General features: G+C 41.2%; 1 protein-coding gene across 5 annotated transcripts in view; it reads right to left on the bottom strand.

The window, feature by feature from the left end:
* Window positions 1-24,379, bottom strand: part of COL25A1 (collagen type XXV alpha 1 chain) — a 425,450-nt gene that overhangs the window by 46,051 nt on the left and 355,020 nt on the right. For all 5 annotated transcript variants that reach the window (XM_043513316.1, XM_043513314.1, XM_043513315.1 and 2 more), the window contains exons 19-23: window positions 11,828-11,890; window positions 10,302-10,370; window positions 9,227-9,271; window positions 3,184-3,228; window positions 1,739-1,816 (exon numbers count right to left, since the gene is read on the bottom strand). In XM_043513316.1, the coding sequence (XP_043369251.1) occupies window positions 1,739-1,816; window positions 3,184-3,228; window positions 9,227-9,271; window positions 10,302-10,370; window positions 11,828-11,890 (300 nt within the window). The remainder of the gene's footprint in view (window positions 1-1,738; window positions 1,817-3,183; window positions 3,229-9,226; window positions 9,272-10,301; window positions 10,371-11,827; window positions 11,891-24,379) is intronic.

Raw genomic sequence — 24,379 nt, forward strand, 5'->3', positions numbered from 1 at the left:
GGCAATACAAAATTACTTGGCTGTATTGTTTAAAAATAGTCAGGGCTGAATTGTGTTTAGTTTACTCAAACACGATTTTTCATTGACAGCAATGTGACCACTTGCACAAATAAGGCAGGCAGTATTTAGTCATGAAAATGCTTTTACTATGTGCCAACAAAGATGTTTATACATCTAATGTGTCTATCTCAATATAAGATTTAGTCTTATTCAGTTTAATAGGCATATAATCATACACTATTTTATAGAGACTTGCACAATAAAGAACATTTTTTTAAATAAAACTAGAATCATATCAACACAAGCTAACTTTGGAACCAAAATCTCTAGCAGATGGCATTTTATATGGTGGTGCATTTGCATTCACCCTATATATGGAAGTATTTAAAGAACTTTAAAATGGAAGAAAAATTCAACTCTGCTAATTTACAGGACAAATAACTAAAATTAATTATACCAAATGCAGTAATTTACAGTTTTCACATTCATTTCTAGCTATATATTTAATTTAATATTCAGTGTTCATTTCTAACTATATATTTAAAATTTTAATACATAAAGCACCTGACCCTGCAGCTCCTCCAAAGGTAAAATTGCCACTTCAGCTATTTGCTTTTGTCTCTGTGAGGACTAGGACCCAAAGAGAGACTCACTTATGTATTTTGTGTCTGGTCCTCTAAGTCAAAGATACATAAACTCTGCAGGGTTCTTGTTTGAAGTGTGGTGATAATTTCTATATCATCATTTGCTGTGTTGGTGGATTAAGATGTCTGATTCTCATGAAATGCAATGGGAGGCACGAACTTGAACAACTGTAAATTGGTCTGAGTTCTCCAGGCTTCTTTATGATGTCTTCCCAAATTGTATAAAAATTCTTTCAGACAGAGGGCCTGGATCCTGTGAACTCTGTCAACTTCTACTTACATTCTGAGAGGTACTGAGAACCCACTGAATACTGAAAATTCCTAGAAACTCCTATTTAAGTTAAAAGTCCCAGAACCTCCAAGAATTTGGCACAATGAAAATTGCGAGTAAGTGCTTCCATCTCACAGGACTGAACTGGTAGTTAGCAAGATCACCAAATACTGTTCTCATAGCTTGCAAGTCACCCTGGTACACTTGGCTTTCACTCACCCTTTTTGTAAAACACTTATTTTTCTAGGACTGAGTAAATAAGGCCGCCAATGCTTACGTCTATTTAATATATTTACTGCTAAGGATCCTAATTCAAGATGCTGATTGAATCCACAGCTTGCTAATGGAGTCAAGTGAGTTGGTTTCCAAACCTCAAAGTTTCTGCTCTTTACATTTTGTGGAAAGAGTAAGAGGAGGAGGAGAAGAAAAAGAAAAAGACAAAGAGAGACGGTCAATATTATTCTACTTGAACTGAAAAGCAGACACTTCTGTGGGATATGTGTAAGTGGTTTATTAGATGAATTCAGCACTAAAAGCTGTGGAGCCAGCAATGAATCAGTGCTGTCCTCATCAGATGATGTCAATACAGTCCAAGGAATATATACAGCTAATTCTCTCACCACTGTATCAAGGAAACTCTTTGTCTAACACCAGCAAGAAAATCGAGCTTCCAAGCACAAGAGATTCCTAATTAATATTTCCAGCAAATCTTTAAGATACTATGGTGGAGTAATTCCATGTCCTGTGCAAAACAAAAGTATAATTATGCGAAAGAGCTGTTCTTTCAGTATTTAATTATTTGAGCTTCTTTATGCTCACATACCTGCAGAGCTTCATGGATATTGCCATTGTAGTCAATTATCTCTGTTGCACCTTGATCTCCCTTTTGTCCAGGCGGGCCCTGTAACATATCCCCCAAACACTACATTATTTGAATCAAGCACACAAACTCTTAGTGACTGATTGTTCTATCCTAGTCTCTCTTAGTCTGTCTAAGACTGTTTCATTCTATAATCAGCATTTGTTTGAAAGATCTCCCTGAGCTGAAAAGTTCAGGGTTGCTAAGATCCAGGTTTTGGTTGGCCCATGATAGAGATGAGAACCAGAAGCAAAGTTTAGATCCGAATCTTGTGTCTCCATTTGGGCCCATAACTCATTAGTTTCTTTCTCATATTTTTATATTTTAATTAAAGAGGTTTTCAGAAGCGTGAAACTCATTCTATGAAAAGAAATATTGACCCAAGCCTCTTTCACACTGCAGCTGAGTCTGTGCTAGCAACAATGCTATTTAAACACAATTATCGTAAGCATGTTTTCTGTATGGTTTCCATGACCTAGTGTAGAGAAGGGTTGTTTTCGGATACTTGCACTATTTATTTATTCACATTTGTTCCCTGAACTTTTTTGTAGATCTTCGTACAGTACATTTCATCATTTTATAGCATTTTCAATAAATCAGAGACTGAAAAAGTTATTCTAAAACCAAAGGTTGTTTTAAGAGGAACAAACATTTAAAAAAAGATAAATATGAATGAGTAAATCATAACACAGTGAATTTTGCTCCAACAGTAACACCAACGGTAACCGATATATAAAACCATTTAGATAAAACACTGAAAGAAGGTGCTGTGTCAGGCCTACTCTCTTGGATCATTCAAGTAAAAACCACACCCCACCTATGAAATTTTGCAAACCTCAAACATCATCGTCCAATCCAGAATCCCCCTATCCTCTCAGGCAGCTTCCCAATTGACTCTCTCCCTTCCTTAGAGAAAGCCTGGGGGAGAGGGGATCTTCCAGAAAGGTGGGATACAGACAATTTAGGATTTTATAGGATTGATCCATACCAACACTTTAAACTTCACCTGGAAATCAAGTGATTGCCACAGCAGAGCAAATATTAGCCAAACAGCATTGAAGGATGACTAATCTTCTATGCAGTGTTATTGTAGCTGTGTCGAATCCAGGACACTAGAGCGACAAGGTGGGTGAGCTCACACAGAGCTCAAAAACTTGTCTCTCACCAACAGAAGTTGGTCCAGTAAAAGATACTACTAATCTTCTAGGCATCTAGAGTATGATTTAGAACATAGATTTCCCTGTTGACACTGAACTCCTGTTAGAAATCCTCTTCATGCCACAACTATGTTAACAACAATCATGTTTAATCATAGCTGGTGCTAACTCGCTTTCACCTGTAGTTGTTGATGTGGCCTACGTGTAACAATTGAGATTTCCATTGGACAGGTTAAAATGAAGTACACTTACCCTAGGACCTATTGCTCCTGAATCACCTTTGTCTCCAGGATCACCCTATGGAAAAGTAATATTTGTAAGCAAAAAAATATAAACAATCTGTCCAATAGTTTTTACTGCTGGTAGTTTAAATATTTTTATTACCGTCCAAGTTGAGCATATACTTTATTTTAAAAAACAAAACAAAAAAACTTGACATGGGTTTATAAACAAATAGAATATGGGTTTTAGTTACATAGGGATAATTCCACTGAAGTCAATGGAATGTAAGGATTGAGACTGTTGCAACTGAGAACAGAGTTTGGCTCTTTGTATGCAGCATTTACTATATAATACATTACCGGGGTTGCTTTGGAAATAACAAAGTATCAAATAAAAGGCAGACTGCAAATTTGGTCATTTAAATGACTTCCTCATTCTTGATAGCATGGATATCCCACTATCAGAAGCTTTACAAGAAAGCTCAAGGGGTAAGTCACTCAGGGTATGTCTACACAGCAATTAAACCCTTGTGGCTGGTCTGTGTTGCTGACTCAGGCTCACAGGGCTTGAGCTGCAGGGCTGTAAAATTATGGTGTAGATGTTTGGGCTCAGGCTGGAGCCTGAGCTTTGGGACCCTCTCCCCTCACGGAGTCCCAGAGTCCAAATTTCTACACTGCAATTTTACAGTCCCACAGCCTAAGCCCTGTGAACCTGAGTCAGCTGACATGGACCAGCCACCTGTGTTTAACTGCTGTGTAGAAATACCCTCAGCAATTGCCACACAACTTCTTCAAAAGGGATTTTTCAAACAGCACATGCATTTCTTTCTGTGCTCATTATTCCCATTGGGGTTGCAGAACTTCTTTCCTCAGCCACTGCCTCTCTTACCACCACATCATCGTTGTCAGCATGTAATGATTTCTTTGCCCTAGTATCCCAGATGGAATAAAGATCTTTATCCTCTCACTCTCATCTTTTTCCTCCTGGCTGTCACTAATAAGCTCAGAGGGGTGGAGAAAACTTTATCCATAAGGGCAAATTCTGTGAGTGAACCTTGTCTTCATAACCTGAAATCTAGTGCTTGGGACTTATTTCACATTCACGGTCACTTTCACAGCAAGCTTTCTTGTTTGTCAGTAGTGTCAGTAAATTCAATTAAATAATGCTACTCTTACTCCTGACTCATGACTGGAGTACAGTCATGGATGGTTATAAACTGTTCAGGAAGGACAGGCAGGGCAGAAAAGGTGGGGGAGTAGCACTGTATGTAAGGGAGCAGTATGACTGCTCAGAGCTCCGGTACGAAACTGTGGAAAAACCTGAGTGTCTCTGGATTAAGTTTAGAAGTGTGTGCAACAAGAGTGATGTCATGGTGGGAGTCTGCTATAGACCACCGGACCAGGGGGATGAGGTGGATGAGGCTTTCTTCCGGCAACTCACGGAAGCTACTAGATCGCATGCCCTGATTCTCATGGGTGACTTTAATTTTCCTGATATCTGCTGGGAGAGCAATACAGCGGTGCATAGACAATCCAGGAAGTTTTTGGAAAGCGTAGGGGACAATTTCCTGGTGCAAGTGCTAGGGGAGCCAACTAGGGGGAGCGCTTTTCTTGACCTGCTGCTCACAAACCGGGTAGAATTAGTGGGGGAAGCAAAAGTGGATGGGAATCTGGGAGGCAGTGACCATGAGTTGGTTGAGTTCAGGATCCTGACGCAGGGAAGAAAGGTAAGCAGCAGGATACGGACCCTGGACTTCAGGAAAGCAGACTTTGACTCCCTCAGGAAACAGATGGCCAGGATCCCCTGGGGGACTAACATGAAAGGGAAGGGAGTCCAGGAGAGCTGGCTGTACTTCAAGGAATCCCTGTTGAGGTTACAGGGACAAACCATCCCGATGAGTCGAAAGAATAGTAAATATGGCAGGCGACCAGCTTGGCTTAATGGTGAAATCCTAGCGGATCTTAAACATAAAAAAGAAGCTTACAAGAAGTGGAAGGTTGGACATATGACCAGGGAAGAGTATAAAAATATTGCTCGGGCATGTAGGAAAGATATCAGGAGGGCCAAATCGCACCTGGAGCTGCAGCTAGCAAGAGATGTCAAGAGTAACAAGAAGGGTTTCTTCAGGTATGTTGGCAACAAGAAGAAAGCCAAGGAAAGTGTGGGCCCCTTACTGAATGAGGGAGGCAAGCTAGTGACAGAGGATGTGGAAAAAGCTAATGTACTCAATGCTTTTTTTGCCTCTGTTTTCACTAACAAGGTCAGCTCCCAGACTGCTGTGCTGGGCAACACAAAATGGGGAAGAGATGGCCAGCCCTCTGTAGAGAGAGAGGTGGTTAGGGACTATTTAGAAAAGCTGGACGTGCACAAGTCCATGGGGCCGGACGAAGAGTGTGTTGAGGGAATTGTCGGCTGTGATTGCAGAGCCCTTGGCCATTATCTTTGAAAACTCGTGGCGAACGGGGGAAGTCCCGGATGACTGGAAAAAGGCTAATGTAGTGCCCATCTTTAAAAAAGGGAAGAAGGAGGATCCTGGGAACTACAGGCCGGTCAGCCTCACCTCAGTCCCTGGAAAAATCATGGAGCAGGTCCTCAAAGAATCAATCCTGAAGCACTTAGAGGAGAGGAAAGTGATCAGGAACAGTCAGCATGGATTCACCAAGGGAAGGTCATGCCTGACTAATCTAATCGCCTTTTATGATGAGATTACTGGTTCTGTGGATGAAGGGAAAGCAGTGGATGTATTGTTTCTTGACTTTAGCAAAGCTTTTGACACGGTCTCCCACAGCATTCTTGTCAGCAAGTTAAGGAAGTATGGGCTGGATGAATGCACTATAAGGTGGGTAGAAAGCTGGCTAGATTGTCGGGCTCAACGGGTAGTGATCAATGGCTCCATGTCTAGTTGGCAGCCGGTGTCAAGTGGAGTGCCCCAGGGGTCGGTCCTGGGGCCCGTTTTGTTCAATATCTTCATAAATGATCTGGAGGATGGTGTGGATTGCACTCTCAGCAAATTTGCGGATGATACTAAACTGGGAGGAGTGGTAGATACGCTGGAGGGGAGGGATAGGATACAGAAGGACCTAGACAAATTGGAAGATTGGGCCAAAAGAAATCTAATGAGGTTCAATAAGGATAAGTGCAGGGTCCTGCACTTAGGATGGAAGAATCCAATGCACCGCTACAGACTAGGGACCGAATGGCTCGGCAGCAGTTCTGCGGAAAAGGACCTAGGGGTGACAGTGGACGAGAAGCTGGATATGAGTCAGCAGTGTGCCCTTGTTGCCAAGAAGGCCAATGGCATTTTGGGATGTATAAGTAGGGGCATAGCGAGCAGATCGAGGGACGTGATCGTTCCCCTCTATTCGACACTGGTGAGGCCTCATCTGGAGTACTGTGTCCAGTTTTGGGCCCCACACTACAAGAAGGATGTGGATAAATTGGAAAGAGTACAGCGAAGGGCAACAAAAATGATTAGGGGTCTAGAGCACATGACTTATGAGGAGAGGCTGAGGGAGCTGGGATTGTTTAGTCTGCAGAAGAGAAGAATGAGGGGGGATTTGATAGCTGCTTTCAACTACCTGAAAGGGGGTTTCAAAGAGGATGGCTCTAGACTGTTCTCAATGGTAGCAGATGACAGAACGAGGAGTAATGGTCTCAAGTTGCAATGGGGGAGGTTTAGATTGGATATTAGGAAAAACTTTTTCACTAAGAGGGTGGTGAAACACTGGAATGCGTTACCTAGGGAGGTGGTAGAATCTCCTTCCTTAGAGGTTTTTAAGGTCAGGCTTGACAAAGCCCTGGCTAGGATGATTTAACTGGGACTTGGTCCTGCTTTGAGCAGGGGGTTGGACTAGATGACCTTCTGGGGTCCCTTCCAACCCTGATATTCTATGATATTCTATGATATCCTGTTTGGATCTATACTTGCTTTTGTGATTCTAGTATGGACAAGGATTATTAATTCACTGATGATACGAGAAGGGTGCATATGAGAAAAAAAGAGCGGTGCATAGTGGGAGGAGATACTAACATTTCTGCCATCTGGCTCTATATCCCATGTCATCTTCTCTGCAGCAGGAGAGGACTGGTGGACATGTGGCTAGGGCACTGGCATATTGCTTAAAAATCTGAGTTCATTTCCCTGTTCTTCCACACAGTTCCTGTTTAACTCTGGGTAGTCATGTAACCCCTCTGGGCCAGATTTCCAAAGGTGTTTAGATGCCTTAAAATGCAAATGGGTCCCTCGATAGATTTTCAAAAGTGCTCAGGTGACTAAGTCCCATTGGGAATTAGGTGACTAATCTGCTCAGGCACTTTTGAAAATCCCATTGTGCACCTTTCTGCATCTTTAGGTGCCTCAATACCTTTGAAAACTGGTCGGTGACCTTTCTCTGAAAGGAGAATAAAAATAATACTTCTTTACCTCATTGCGATGTTGTGAGGATACCCACCAGAATATCAGGGAGATGATCAGATACTAAAATGATGGAGGTCTCAGAAATAGTGCTTATCATCTCTCTCTCCCTCTTTTGACAAGCTAACACCTTTATCAACCTCCCTCCCCTCCCAAGGGCTCCCTTTTGTGAAAGTCAATGCTGACAACCTATGGGTAAAAAGTGCTACTAAGACTTCATCCTGCACACACTGAATTTAGTGGTGAAAATTCCATTGACTTGGTGTAGGATCAGGCACTAAGGCCAGGTCTACACTACAGAGTAAAGTTGACCTAACTTACGTCAGCATACAGCTGCCTCAGTAATTATATTCCCTGCGCGGGTCTACACTTTGTTTCTTGTGTCAGCAGTGCACGTCCTCAACAGGAATGCCTGTTTTGATTGTGGGATGGCTCCTGAACGCCAGTAACAGCCAATGGAAGCAATGTGTTCTACACTCACGCTGTGTCGATCTAATTACATTGACTTTGACTCCACACTGCTTGTGGAGGTGGTGTTAAGTTGGTGTGGCAGGCAAGTTATATCAGTGGGAGCAAAAAATAAGCGTAGACACTTCCATAGTTACATTGACCTAACTCTGTAGTGTAGACAAGACCTAAAAAACCACATTATTCTGTGAATAATATTCCAGTGGAGACCAAGTTCCTCAGCATAAGGAAGAAAAGAAATCAGGGGTATTTAATTGTTGTTTATACCACCTTGGTTCTGTGAACCACTTTTTATATTTTACTATTCACTATGAGCATATGCTTACTTTGTGAAGTCAATGGGACTGAAGCACTTACTTAACTTTAATTGTGTGCTTATGTGTTTTGCCAAATGGAGATATACTGTCAATTGAGGGTTGACATTGCAAGCAATATAGAAATGATTCTCAGCACAGCTTTGTTCTCTCAAAGTCATTTAATTAAACAAAAGAATAAATATTCCAGTTTTATTTTGTGTGGACCCCATAGTATAAACTGGCAGACACTAGTAAGATTTTGCAAAAAATATTGCAAATCCATTGAAAATTTTTACTTTCACTGATTTTGTATACACTATGGTATTGAAGCTTTAACTTTTTGTCAAGGTCCCTGGTAGTTTTTCAACTATCTACAAGACAAATCTGAGAGACCCAACCCTGGTACATCTCACTGCCCAAAATTCAAAATAAATAGCCACGAACCCCTCTACAAAACATCAGCAGAATAACAATAAGAAATTATATTTAAATCAAATACTTTTCAATGGCTATTGGATCAGCAAAAGGTAGAAAGTACCAATTTTAATTGCTCTTTCCTCCAACCCCAAAGAAAATGGATTAAAACACAACCGTCAAACAGAGAGAGATAAAGCAGGTACATGGATAAAGAGAACAGACAAAAAAGAGACTAATCATTTTAAGATGTTACAACAGAGAAAGAAACAGCATAATCATGGTGTACAAAATATATAGCATTTGATTCTGCAGATCTTACAGTTAAAAAGCCCAGTGATATCCCTGGGAGTTTTGCTTGTATGAAGACTGCAGGATCAGTTATCATTTCTTTCTAGATCAAAGTTAATATGATATTACTAATAATTTGCCCTGGAAATCTTCATGTTACACCAAAAGAGGCAATTCCGTTGACACTGACCTTTGACCCCTTTGGGCCTCTAGTTCCAGATTCGCCTGATTTCCCCTGTGTGAGGAAGACATAGAAGATGGACAGAAGAAAAATGAGAGAGAAAGGAAAGAGCAGAGGAAAAGAGAAATTAGTTCTGGCTAGTAGTAGTAGACAGCAGTGGAAACACTTTATTTTCTATGAACAACCTCATGAATCCATCTAGTTTAGCACCCAGAATAATGAATTAGTATCAATGTGCACACACTATCGGTTCCCTTTTTCCACAGGAATTCTACCAACTATTCTCTTATTGATTCTTACAGATGGCTGGCACAAATAATTTTGCCTTGCAAGGGGTGCCAACTGTACTGTTAGGCCCACCAAGAATTGAGAGGTTAATAGACCCGCTAAGTGTTTACAGGATAGTACTGCTAAAACAAAGTGTTACCACAACAGTTTTCCCAGGAAGTATAGATGAATAAAGATCTACCTGACAGAGAAGCCAGACTACCATTTAAAGATATGCTAAGAATAGAAAACTCAATCACCAATGCAGTAGAAAATGCGCGGAAGATATTAAAATGTATTTAGGATTATTTCTTTATTTTTTCTTACAAAATTAGAAAACAAGAAGCAAAATGGATTTTCTCTGAACTTAAAAGGTCACAGTGTTCAAACAGCTCAAACTAGGGTGCTTATAGACACATCAGGGCAGAGCTTCATCCTTTTGTCAATTGCCATAGCTCCCTCACAATTTATACCATCTGAGGATCTGTCTCCTTCAGTCCAAATAATGGATTCCACTTAGGGCCTAATTCTGCAGTTCTGAACATTATACTACCACTGGCTTCTGGACTAAACTGTGGGTATGTCTACACTACAGTTGGAGATATAATTTCCAGCTCAGGCAGATATCAACACACTAGCTGTGATTGATCTAACACACTAAAAATAGCAGTGTAGCCATGGTGGCAGAGGCTAGCTGCCCAACTAGTAGCAGTGTAGAGGGATGAATTTACCTTGTTCTCCTTTAAAGCTCATTTGCAAAGTTTTGTTCTGGTTATTTGAAGCAATTATTGAAATGCCAGTGTTAAATCAGGCTGACCTTTGGCCCAGGAACTCCAGGTTCACCTCGCTCACCCTTTCCAGGAGGCCCTGCTTCTCCTCTTTCACCCTGTCAAAGATTACAACACACATGTATGTACGCATCACAAACCACTGGCAACCTTTAGTATAGTACAAAGTCAGTTCAGAAAAACTAAATAGGATGTACTTTCAAGCTCATCTGAGAGCTATAATGAGATGGAGAACATTTTTCCTAGGTAAATTTACAGCATTCCTGAAAGCAGAAGTGGATGTTTTCTGTAACTTAATCTGAATCATTTTCTGTTGAACAAGACTGTATTATCTGAGAAATAGTATGTAACAAAAGACCAGAATAAGACATCGACAGAAGGGAGCAAAGTTAAAGTAGTGCTGCCTCTTACTTCCCTTCTCACAACCCTGGACTGAGTTAGTTCCAGTGATCTAAATGAGTGTAGGTCATGTTATGGGTAAGAAATAAAGAGGTGGCCTTTTAGGAGCCTATTGGCAGCCAGTGTAGCAAACAAATCACTTTTGCTGGCTCACCCTGGTTAAGTGAGCAGCTGTATTCTGCACAAGTGAGAGCTGTGGAGTGCTTTTCACACTTCACCCAAGGTAACGTTCATTGTAGTAGTCACTCTTAGAAGTAATACAGGTGTAGAATACTGAGTTGGGGTCTGCATTTAAGGGGTGGGGATGGCTAATGAAGCAATTAGGGACTCTAGAAGCCTAGGAATAAATCATGTCCTCTCGTAGAAAAGGACAGAAACAGCACCACTCCATAGTTAAGATTGAAACTTTCCATTCAAAGCTTGTTTTGCATTCTCCAGCATTACCTTAAAACACATACAACTTTTTAAAAATGGAAAGTTGGCTTCAGAATTGATCTGGAGTTCTGTTTTTTTCTTCCAAATCTGAAGTGAATGGGACAATAGGTTCACAAAATTTGACTCTCAATTGGCGAGTCCACAAGACTTCAAAAATTCTTTTAACTTTATTTCCCACTCAGTTGCAAAAGAACAGATAGAAGGAGAGAGGAAGAACAATGTTTTTATTAATGGATTTATATATTCAAGATCTAGTGCACAGGATCAAAGTTTCATTGCTTGGAGTCCATTTCTTAATAGTTAATAGGATAGATTGTCCATATTGGCATGTTGGCTCTCATGGCCTAATTTAGGCATTTGCTAGCTTTAGAGAGGCTACGTTGACTAAGGCAGCTAAGGAGCTTGAAACGGCTATGAATGGTTAAGTACTCTGACTTTCTAATTTTCTCAGGGCACACTGCAGGTCAATTTAAAGTAACCTGGGTACTCAAACCATTAATTTTAATATTTCCAAATTTTGGGCATACTTTAAAGTATTAACCTGAACTCTAAACTTCTTGGCAGGTTTTTTTTTTTTTTTACAAGTACCACATTCTTATAAGGATTTTCATCCTTAAATGACTGATTATAGAGCCTCAACTTCACTTTAACTTTTTTTTGGTCATTAACACAAAAGAACCCAATATAATATGGGGGAGTGTGTGGGAGAAGCTAAACTTACCTTTGTTCCTGGTAACCCTGGTAATCCAGGTTCTCCCTGTGGACCAATGAAACCTGGTTCACCCTTTAACAGATGAAAGCATATTAGATTATTCTTCATTTAATTGAAATTTATTACAATAAAATCAGTTTACTTTTAATAGCATTTTCCCTGATCATTCAGGGCTTTCCAGCTGTGACCCAACTACTATAGAGAGATTAATTAGGGATGATTAATTAATGAGGGATTATTTCCATCAGCATACTTCTTGGAGCAAAGCTTCATGTAGTTTGAGAAAAACAAACTGGAAAGCTGCAAATCTTGTTTTTATGAAGCTAAGGACTGTTAACATGACCCTAGATTATGCTGCAATTTATCAAACAAAAATCCACCATGGCAAGACTAACATCATGGTGGATTCAGGGAGGAGGTGGGGTTGAGTAGCTGTACCTGTACCCTGTACCCTCCGTGCCCATTTGTTTGCAGACCAGAATAACAGGTAAGTAGCCCCTGCTATCTCCCATCATGGTCAGTCGCAATCTGAGCATAGCTGAGTAGGGAGTAAGGAGGGTCTTATCCCCTCTCACTCCCCTGCACGTCTAAGGAACAGAAGTGACAACCACGTCCTAGATTAGCGACTACACAAAGTTTTAAATAACTTTGTATGGTCTGTAAGGGACAAACCATATGTTTTTCTTTACAGGCTCTTCCTGAATCAGGCCTCATGGTTCCTAGCATTACATTTTCCCCCATGAATCTGAATCAAGAAGAGGTTTAGCTACCAGCCATCATGAGCGCAGGTGGCCAAAATATTACTGAGCCAACAATCGCTTTTAAAAAAAATGTTCACATATAAGTTTTAGTGATATCCCCAGAATCTAAGAATGAAAATTCTACTTGGCTCTATGCAGACTGATTCTTCTGGGCGCTGAGCACTCTCAGCCCCTGCTGAAGTCAGTGGGAGTTGAGGAAGAACAGCACCTCACAGCAGCAGATCAATTATAGCTTCATTTAAAAGAAATCACAAACACTTGCTATTTTAAATACCTAGAATGACAGACACGTCCATACTCCTTGTTTACAAAATTATTTACATTGATAAAGGGAGACATATGGTTGAATAACATTTAATTCCAATTAGAAAATAAAGGGAAGTATCAACTTGCTCATCGGCATGGAATTAGAGGTATGTTGCACTGGTGAGGAAAACAGTGCAGGTTATGAACTCAGGGAGGTTTCTTGCATATTTACATATGAAAATCATTGCTATCATTGATCGATGTACCACTGGTGGTATGAAATAAAGGCCAGCTTATCTGCTAAAGCACAAAAAGAGAGAGAGGGGAAGCGAGGAAATTAGTAGGAAATAAATAATGCAGAAGCATGTATTTCTTAATGAGGTTAGAGGGTATGTTATAACAATAAAAATAATCCTATAGTTCACATGCTGCCTTTGTAATGTAACTGTGTTAGTGCATACCAGTGAGAGTAACTTTGGGTATTCACGGTGGAAGGAGGCATTCCCTTTTAACGAAAAAAGCACTTTACCTCCACAGCCATGGAATTTCAATAATTTATTTCAAAATTAGGAAGGCGCTTGACAGCTCAAAATTATTTTACAGCACACAAACTATCACCTGGTCAACTTGGCAGATTTTTTACTTGACCTGTTAATTATGATTTCTAGGGGAAGAAACAAGTACTGATTCCATGACCCAACTTCTGTCTATCAGTGGCCAGGTTTAGAAATGTTATACAAAGATCTTAACAAAAAGCTTTTGGGTTGAATTCTGGCAGAGCATTGTGCAGAGGCTCAGACCAGAAACTTCATACACTGTAAAAGGAGTGCTGGCAAAATCTTTCCACTGCAGTCCCAGCCTTCCCCCAAACCTGGAGAGAGATTGCTCTACAGGTGCTTTGTACCAGAAAACATGGAGGATATCGTAAGAGATCTGTGGTTTTACTTCTATGATCTGAGAGTGCAGGGTTTATATCGAGACCTGCTTTAATATTTTATCAAAATAGTTTTCTATAAATTGTGTAATATCCTTGGGCTTGGGATAGGTGTAGTGGGAAAATCGAAGTAAATAAAAGTAAATAAAAGGATTCCACTTTCTCTCTTTATCTGGAAAGCTCAGCCCATCATATTCTACTTTCCTTCTGGAGCAAGGCATAGGGGTGAGGCATTAATCTGTACAGATACAGAACTATAACCCTGACCTGGGAATGACCTCTAAATATAACCCATTTGAGTGGTTTATTTGTGCTCATAAGGGGGTTCAGGGAAGCTCTGGATGGGCCTCCTGCCAGCCAGAATTCTGGCACCTACTATGACTGCTTTTGGACCACAGATAGGAGTGTGTTTGGCAAATCATATACTCATAGAATTATTCTTTTGTCTTTTACTTTTTCTTATGTTCAGAAAAAAGCCCACATCTGTTAATGTTCCTGGATGATAAATCACCTCAGCTCGTTTCAGTGATATTGTACTACATTTCTCAATGTAATAATGTCACTGATGCAAACTGCTGGGGTGAGGGGGCTACAGTTTACAGACAAAAATACGGTTTATAAATACCTGTTGTGCCATTTTAAATAGAAAAAAATACTTGTTGCCCTCAAAAATACATAGGTTGATGTGCTCAGTGCCACATCTATGCATGTTCCTCTACTGTGCTGCCACCTGCCAGGGCCATGCCCCTTGTGGCTATTCTCCGCCCCTCCCACCCTCTCAATATCTTAAGGCCTCCTGTGGAGATTGGGTTGATACTTGCAAATGCACTAAAAACTCCTGCAGCTAAAAAAAGGGAGGAATTAGGACATCAGCAGTTGGTCTCACAGATTTCTGCTTCTCCAGAAGAGCAATCTGGCTTCTGGTGGCACTTATGAATGTTTCAGCAGATTCAGCTTTGATGTGGGGTCCAACCTTTACAAACTTATGAGCAACTTCACATGAAGGACAAAGTACCTTACCTCAAGCTTTTTGTCTAGTGTAGACATGTCTGAAATGTATAAAGACAGGGGCCAAATTCCAAACTCACGTTATGCCCTGGAGGGAAGTGGCAGATGTGCAGTACTAGTAGTGAGGGAAAATAAATCACATCCGATGAAGTGAGCTGTAGCTCACAAAAGCTTATGCTCAAATAAATTTGTTAGTCTCTAAGGTGCCACAAGTCCTCCTTTTCTTTTTGCGAATACAGACTAACACGGCTGCTACTCTGAATCCAAGCTACTGTACGTGAGCCAAGAGGGAAGTGATAGATAGATAAAATGGAAAATTGATCTAATCACTGCAGTTCCCGGGGCCACAAAGCAGGGGAAGAAAAAAAAACCAAACACAGCTGTGCTTATAGTCTTCCTAGATCATTGCCAGAGCATGGTTATATCTCTGTACTCAAGCACCAAAACCAAGAAGGGCACTGTGACCTTGGGACCTCTTGGTGCCAAATGGTAGATGGCATAGGGATGCATAAGGGTTACCAGGATCCCATTGGTCTGGTATCTACATACTAATTTGCCAGTGAGTGTCACATAAAGTGAGCTGTAGCTCACGAAAGCTTATGCTCTAATAAATTTGTTAGTCTCTAAGGTGCCACAAGTACTCCTTTTCTTTTTGCGAATACAGACTAACACGGCTGCTACTCTGAAATAGGTCTCTACTGAAAGCCTGTGTCACACTGGTCCTCATAATAATTGTGAATCTTGTGTGGCTAAGATAAAAAGAGTTATGTATATCTACATTGATAATTATGTCCTTAAGGTCTGTGACTTGGGACTGGTCACCAAAAGGTGAGAAACAGATTTTTTTCAGGCAGAAGATGTTTATCTATCCGTCTACAGGTACATTGATTATTGTATATGTCACGCCTATTTTATGGTCTGAACAAAATGCTTATCAAGTGACTGCAAAGTCTCTGAGGTAGATCTTAGACAGGAAAACAGACGCAGCAAGGATTATCCTGTTTGCAAGTGAAGACAATGGATTTTTGGACTACAACTGCAGAGACACAGACAAACTCTGGATCTTTCCACTGAGGAATCAACACGACCGTGTGCTCGCCTCATGAATGGAAGATCACAGCCACACCTGGCTCTAACATGCTGGAAGGATTTTGGGTGATCTTTTGCTCTGTATGAAATGACAATGTCTTGGAAGTTAAGTTTAGGCTCTAGCATGTGTGCTATGATTTTATTTTATATGTAACCCTTCATTTCCAATATTTCAACTTGATATCATTGAATCCCTGTTCTTTGTTACAGAAACTTATACTTGCTTTCTCAATCTCAAATTTGTTTCTCAAAAACAAATCTAAGTGCTGTGTGTTAAACGAAGCTGTGTTCTATGGTGTAACTGGTAAGCTGTGGTGTACTGTTTCTTTGGGAACAGAGGATCTGGGAATTCTGAGAGCGTCCAGTGGATCAAGGGCAGGGCACTCCCAGGAGATGCTTGGATGACTCAGGTGTTGGAGTGTGCCTATTGTTGACCTGTACAGAAAGCAAGGCCTGTGGAGGTCTGGAAGGCAGTTCTTGTGTTGCCAGAAGCTGGTAGGGAGCTGGCCCAGGCAAGCATAGACAGGCAGGTGGTAGAGAGGTGCACAACCCCAGGAACACCTTGGGAAACATCAGGCACAAATGGAATAGAATGTATTTTCAAGGAAATTAGCATGACCAAATAAGTAGCTTTAGTGTTCAAATATAAGAGTGATTTGCAAACAGAACTAAGTTTCAGACTTTAAAAAAATCATTTTTTAACAATATAATTTATACATTGGCTGTGTATCTCTAACATCTGCCAGCTCTTCAATGTAACTATAGCATGTTTACTGACAGAAAATATCCATAAAGAGTACTTATGTGCCAATTCACAGTTCATGCAGGTAACTCTAGGAAGCCCATTTCCTGGCTTTTCTGTCAGCTTACTCATAAAGGAAACGTTTGCTTTGCAAACAATATATGTTCATCCTACCTACTGTATAGTGCTCATATTGCCAGATTTCTGCTTTATCATCATCTACGCTGCTCAGATAACAAAGCAAATGACTTATAGATGTCTGAAACAATGAAAACAAACAGTTTTATCTCAGTAAGGTACGCTGATGCCCCTGCAATGCAGAGGAAAAGGGAAAAACATTTTGATTAGTCCCTGCTACAGACATGACACAGAAGCCAGACAGGATTATGGCTAGAAAATCAAGGACTATGATTTTTTAAAAATAATACCTGACAGTAAAAATCTAACACAGCATATTGCCACAGGAATACAACAGTAAAGGTTGGTTCTGATCACACTTGCACAGATCTTTTACACTGGTGTAACAATTGACTCCATTGCAGTTACTTTTGATCTCCACTGGTTAAGTGAGATGAGAATCAGGCTCTAACTACTGTGGGATGCAGCATCCTTTAATGTAAGGACATAATGCTACTAGGATTCACAGTACCTGCTAAAGGAAAAGGAGTACTTGTGGCACCTTAGAGACTAACAAATTTATTTGAGCATAAGCTTTCGTGAGCTACAGCTCACTTCATCGGATGCATTCAGTGGAAAATACAGTGGGGAGATTTATATACACAGATACACAGAGAACATGAAACAATGGGTGTTATCATACACACTGTAAGGAGAGTAATCACTTAAGATGAGCTATTACCAGCGGGGCAGGGAGCGGGGGGAGAAGAAAACCTTTTGTAGTGATAATCAAGGTGGGCCATTTCCAGCAGTTGACAAGAACGTCTGAGGAACAGTGTGTGTGTGTGGGGAGAAATAACATGGGGAAATACTTTTACTTTGTGTAATGATCATCCACTCCCAGTCTCTATTCAAGCCTAAGTTAATTGTATCCAGTTTGCAAATTAATTCCTATTCAGCAGTCTCTCGTTGGAGTCTGGTTTTGAAGTTTTTTTGTTGAAGAATAGCCACTCTTAGGTCTGTAATCGAGTGACCAGAGAGATTGAAGTGTTCTCCGACTGGTTTTTGAATGTTATAATTCTTGACGTCTGATTTGTGTCCATTTATTCTTTTTCGTAGAGACTGTCCAGTTTGACCAATGTACATGGCAGAGGGGCATTGCTGGCACATGATGGCATATATCACATTGGTAGATGCGCAGGTGAACGAGCCTCTGACTGTGGCTGATGTGATTAGGCCCTATGATGGTGTCCCTTGAATAGATATGTGGACAGAGTTGGCAATGGGCTTTGTTGTAAGGATAGGTTCCTGGGTTAGTGGTTCTGTTGTGTGGTGTGTGGTTGCTGGTGAGTATTTAAATAAATAAATAGACACACATCAGACGTCAAGAATTATAACATTCAAATACCAGTCGGAGAACACTTCAATCTCTTTACGGTCCACTTTTAGGTCTGTAATCGAGTGACCAGTGTCCAGGAAGTGGATCTCTTGTGTGGACTGGTCCAGGCTGAGGATGATGGTGGGATGGAAATTGTTGAAATCATGGTGGAATTCCTCAAGGGCTTCTTTTCCATGGGTCCAGATGATGAAGATGTCATCTATGTAGCGCAAGTAGAGTAGGGGTATTAGGGGACGAGAGCTGAGGAAGTGTTGTTTTAAGTCAGCCATAAAAATGTTGGCATACTGTGCGGCCATGTGGGTACCCATCGCAGTGCCGCTGATTTGAAGGTATACATTGTCCCCAAATGTGAAATAGTTATGGGTGAGAACAAAGTCACAAAGTTCAGCCACCAGGTTAGCCGTGACATTATCGGGGATACTGTTCCTGACGGCTTGTAGTCCATCTTTGTGTGGAATGTTGGTGTAGAGGGCTTCTACATCCATAGTGGCCAGGATGGTGTTTTCAGGAAGATCACCGATTGTTTGTAGTTTCCTCAGGAAGTCAATGGTGTCTCGAAGATAGCTGGGAGTGCTGGTAACATAGGGTCTGAAGAGGGAGTCTACATATCCAGACAATCCTGCTGTCAGGTGCCAATGCCTGAGATGATGGGGCATCCAGGATTTCCAGGTTTATGGATCTTGGGTAGCAGATAGAGTACCCCAAGTTGGGGTTCCAGGGGTGTGTCTGTGTGGATTTGTTCTTGTGCTTTTTCAGGGAGTTTCTTGAGCAAATGCTGTAGTTTCTTTTGGTAACTCTCAGTGGGATCAGAGGGTAATGGCTTGTAGAAAGTGGTGTTGGAGAGCTGCCAAGTAGCTTCTTGTTCATATTCCGACCTATTCATGACATTCATGACAACAGCACCTCCTTTGTCAGCCTTTTTGATTATGATGTCAGAGCTGTTTCTGAGGCTTTGGATGGCATTGTGTTCTGCACGGCTGAGGTTATGGGGCAAGTGATGCTGCTTTTCCACAAATTTCAGCCCGTGCACGTCGGCGGAAGCACTCTGTAGAAGTCCAGTCTGTTGTTTCGACCTTCAGGAGGAGTCCACCCAGAATCCTTCTTTTTGTAGTGTTGGTAGGAAGGTCTCTGTCGGTTAGTATGTTGTTCAGAGGTGTGTTGGAAATATTTCTTGAGTTGGAGATGTTGAAAATCGGATTCTAGGTCACCACAGAACTGTATCATGTTTGTGGGGGTGGAGGGGCAGAAGGAGAGGCCCCGAGATAGGACAGATTCTTCTGCTGGGCTAAGAGTATTGTTGGATAGATTAACAATATTGCTGGGTGGGTTAAGGGAACCACTGTTGTGGCCCCTTGTGGCATGTAGTAGTTTAGTGTTCTTTTTCTTTTGTAGAGACAGTACCTGCTGTCAGCTGGTAGCAAAGGATTTTTCTAGTTGGTATGATAAGTGAAAAATTCACCCCAGTGGAGAGCACTCATGCCAAGCCCTCTACCCCAACTAGGGCCCACATGAAAGGTTCAAATAGACCCTCCAAACTGGGGTTAATGTCATAATAGATGATTCATCATATTTGCTCTTGTGTTATTCTGTTTAAAATGTATCCTCAAAAACTAAATTCACCTTGCATCACTGATTAAGTAAGCAGTAGGTATCTTTCACAACTGCATTTAGTCATCTTTACTTCCGCATCAATAGGCATAAGGTGCTGGGGACAAAAGCTGTGGTCCTGGAAACCAATTCTAGATATAAGCTAATACAGCTTGCAGTCGGGTAGCAGATAAGTGTCATGTCACCATCCAGACAATCCATAGATTCTTAGACCCTGAGATGCTGAAGTGAACACTGCTGTCTATAAAATCAAGATGACCTTTAACCTTGACTTATCTAAACACCTGGTGCAGTTTCTTAAAGCAAAACAGAAGTTTTATCTTTGAAGGATCTATTATAAGCAGATCGGGCTGCAGGAAACTGATCTGGGGGCATGAAATATTGAAGGTGACATGTTAGACAGGCAGGAGGATTGTGGTAGGAGATTGGCCATTGGTATTTTCTAGAGGATCAACAATTCTTCTACTGATAGTACTGCCAGGAAGCTTAAAAAACCCCCACAGAGAATTGCTTGTTTGTATTTTAGCTTAAGATTTTTGTGTTCATTAGAAACACTCGCTTAGCAACTGTCATCCCAAAGACAGCCCAGGTTTCCAACTTTTCAGACCAAGACGTTATTGATTTATAGGGATTGAGGCAAGTTCCACCAGTTTACTTGATATCAAGATACATTCCAAAAATTATTAATTACTTCCATTATGCAAAAGGACCCATATCATTTGTTGTTATTTGTTACGCTGGTAGACCAGATGTCAGATCATGCCAAGGTCCCAAAGCCTCAAGCGAACACTATCAAATGTGTAGCTGGAAACCAGTCTGACTCACCTATGTGTTAGTATTGCTAAAATAGGTATTAGACTTGTACCAATGTGTTCAGACTTTATGAAATACTTGTAAGTTGCTGCGTCCATTAATCTCACTTATAATATCTCTAACCCATGCAGTAAGGTAATATTGAAGTGTTTGATCTGTAATGTACAAATGTTCTCTCTGAAACTGTAAATCCAGCCAAGAAAGAAACATCACCAAGTGAAGTACTGGTTTCCACTCATGAGGAGGGGCTATCTCTGGCCCATCAGGAAGACCTATTGAATCCAAATGGGCCACTGTAAGCCATTAAAGAGCAAGAACTTTGTTGATTGCTCCCAACACAACCACGAAGAGGGGGACATGCAGAAGCATTCGTCCCATCAGCTTGGCCTCTAGACAGATGGGGATAAAAATTCCTGGCCAGAAGGAATTAGAGTCTTTTTTATGCAGTTCAGACTCTAAGAGGCAAAGATTCCTAAACATAAGCAAGAGATCCCCAGGATTAACCTGAGTTAGCTCTAAAGGACTTAAAGAGATGGCATATTTCAGCACTCTACCACCATCTGAAACCTAAGACTGCAACTCGTGTGTGTGTGTATGTTTTCCTGTTTCAACCATATAAATAACTCTCATTTCTTTTTCTTAGGCTTTATCTACACTAAAGACCTTACAGGTTTCAGAGTAGCAGCCGTGTTAGTCTGTATTCGCAAAAAGAAAAGGAGTACTTGTGGCACCTTAGAGACTAACAAATTTATTAGAGCATAAGCTTTCGTGAGCTACAGCTCACTTCATCGGATGCATTTGGTGGAAAAAAACAGAGGAGAGATTTATATACACACACACAGAGAACATGAAACAATGGGTTTATCATACACACTGTAAGGAGAGTGATCACTTAAGATAAGCCATCACCAACAGCAGGGGGGGGGAAGGAGGAAAACCTTTCATGGTGACAAGCAGGTAGGCTAATTCCAGCAGTTAACAAGAATATCAGAGGAACCAGTGGGGGGGTGGGGTGGGAGGGAGAATACCATGGGGAAATAGGGTTTTACTTTGTGTAATGACTCATCCATTCCCAGTCTCTATTCAAGCCTAAGTTAATTGTATCCAGTTGCAAAATTAATTCCAATTCAGCAGTCTCTCGTTGGAGTCTGTTTTTGAAGCTTTTTTGTTGAAGTATAGCCACTCTTAGGTCTGTGATCGAGTGACCAGAGAGATTGAAGTGTTCTCCAACTGGTTTTGAATGTTATAATTCTTGACGTCTGATTTGTGTCCATTCATTCTTTTACGTAGAGACTGTCCAGTTTGGCCAATGTACATGGCAGAGGGGCATTGCTGCACATGATGGCATATATCACATTGGTAGATGCGCAGGTGAACGAGCCTCTGATGGTGTGGCTGATGTGATTAGGCCCTATGATGTATCCCCTGAATAGATATGTGGACAGAGTTGGCAACGGGCTTTGTTGCAAGGATAGGTTCCTGGGTTAGTGGTTCTGTTGTGTGGTGTGGGTTGCTGGTGAGTATTTGCTTCAGATTGGGGGGCTGTCTGTAAGCAAGGACTGGTCTGTCTCCCAAGATCTGAGAGAGCGATGGCTCGTCCTTCAGGATAGGTTGTAGATCCTTGATGATGCGTTGGAGGGGTTTTAGTTGGGGGCTGAAGGTGATGGCTAGTGGCGTTCTGTTCTTTTCTTTGTTGGGCCTGTCCTGTAGTAGGTGACTTCTGGGTACTCTTCTGGCTCTGTCAATCTGTTTCTTCACTTCAGCAGGTGGGTACTGTAGTTGTAGGAATGCATGATAGAGATCTTGTAGGTGTTTGTCTCTGTCTGAGGGGTTGGAGCAAATGCGGTTATATCGTAGCGCTTGGCTGTAGACAATGGATCGAGTGGTATGATCTGGATGAAAGCTAGAGGCATGTAGGTAGGAATAGCGGTCAGTAGGTTTCCGATATAGGGTGGTGTTTATGTGACCATCGCTTATTAGCACCGTAGTGTCCAGGAAGTGGATCTCTTGTGTGGACTGGTCCAGGCTGAGGTTGATGGTGGGATGGAAATTGTTGAAATCATGGTGGAATTCCTCAAGAGCTTCTTTTCCATGGGTCCAGATGATGAAGATGTCATCAATGTAGCGCAAGTAGAGTAGGGGCATTAGGGGACGAGAGCTGAGGAAGCGTTGTTCTAAGTCATCTACCAATGTGATATATGCCATCATGTGCCAGCAATGCCCCTCTGCCATGTACATTGGCCAAACTGGACAGTCTCTACGTAAAAGAATGAATGGACACAAATCAGACGTCAAGAATTATAACATTCAAAAACCAGTTGGAGAACACTTCAATCTCTCTGGTCACCTCGATCACAGACCTAAGAGTGGCTATACTTCAACAAAAAATCTTCAAAAACAGACTCCAACGAGAGACTGCTGAATTGGAATTAATTTGCAAACTGGATACAATTAACTTAGGCTTGAATAGAGACTGGGAATGGATGAGTCATTACACAAAGTAAAACTATTTCCCCATGGTATTTCTCCCTCCCACCCCCACCCCCCCACTGTTCCTCTGATATTCTTGTTAACTGCTGGAATTAGCCTACCTGCTTGTCACCATGAAAGGTTTTCCTCCTTCCCCCCCCTGCTGTTGGTGATGGCTTATCTTAAGTGATCACTCTCCTTACAGTGTGTATGATAAACCCATTGTTTCATGTTCTCTGTGTATGTGTATATAAATCTCTCCTCTGTTTTTTCCACCAAATGCATCCGATGAAGTGAGCTGTAGCTCACGAAAGCTTATGCTCTAATAAATTTGTTAGTCTCTAAGGTGCCACAAGTACTCCTTTTCTAAAGACCTTACAGTGGCACAGCTGTACCGAGGCAGCTGAGCTGCTGTAAGTTCTCTCGTGTAGCTGCTCTATGCCGACGGGAGGTCTCATGTCGATATAATTAAACCATACCCAAGGAGCGGAGGTAGCTTTATCGGTGGGAGAAGCTCTCCCGCCAACACAGTGCTATGCACACTACCATTTATGCCAGTGAAACTTGCATTGCTCAGGGGAGCGTTTTTTTCACGCCTCTGAGGGACTTAAGTTTTGCTGACATAAGTGGTGGTGTTGACATGGCATCAGTTAATAAACCTTTAATTAATTTACTAGAGGTTTGTCTACAAGTGTTGTCTATGGTGTGAGATCTAAGGTGCAAATTGACCTGGGGTAAGTGACTGGTCCTTTGGGACTTGGAGTACCCTGAATATTTTGTAATCTTTGGTGTAAAATGACCATCTATCACAGCATCAAGCTTGCCTGGGTGGCAAGATAGTTCAGAAAGCCGCAGGGGACTGTCTGTGAGTCCATTTTAAGGCTGTATAGTGCCTGAGGAGTTTACACTTGTTAGTTGGTTGAATGTGATCACATCAAACCACCAGAAACAATAATCTATACCTCTTTGTTTTTACTATGAGTGTTCATGCAATGCAGAGTTGCTATCTCGGCAAATGACAAATTACAAAGATACTTTTTGCAAACCTTGTTAGTATTATTTTAGCTCCTAATCAGGTAAACACGGGACATCAAAATGAAAAAATGTGTTAGTCCATTGAAACAAATGGTGTGTCAGACATCTAACAGAATGTAAGCTAGATAGATATTTAGCTAATATTTTATACTTAAAAGGGCTTTCAGATTCAGCAATAGCAAAGCTTGTAATTATGTTAAACTTTTCTTTGAAGACAGTCTACTTTTTTTACGAAAATTATTATCTAGACAAATTCTTCAGTGGCTGTTTCACATTTATCAAAACTTTTATGGGAGGAAGTGGAGACAAGCTTTAATATGAGAGGCTAAGGGTAAGAGCA

The sequence above is a fragment of the Dermochelys coriacea genome, chromosome 4 (genome assembly GCF_009764565.3).
Source record: "Dermochelys coriacea isolate rDerCor1 chromosome 4, rDerCor1.pri.v4, whole genome shotgun sequence".
NCBI classification, from domain to species: domain Eukaryota; kingdom Metazoa; phylum Chordata; order Testudines; family Dermochelyidae; genus Dermochelys; species Dermochelys coriacea.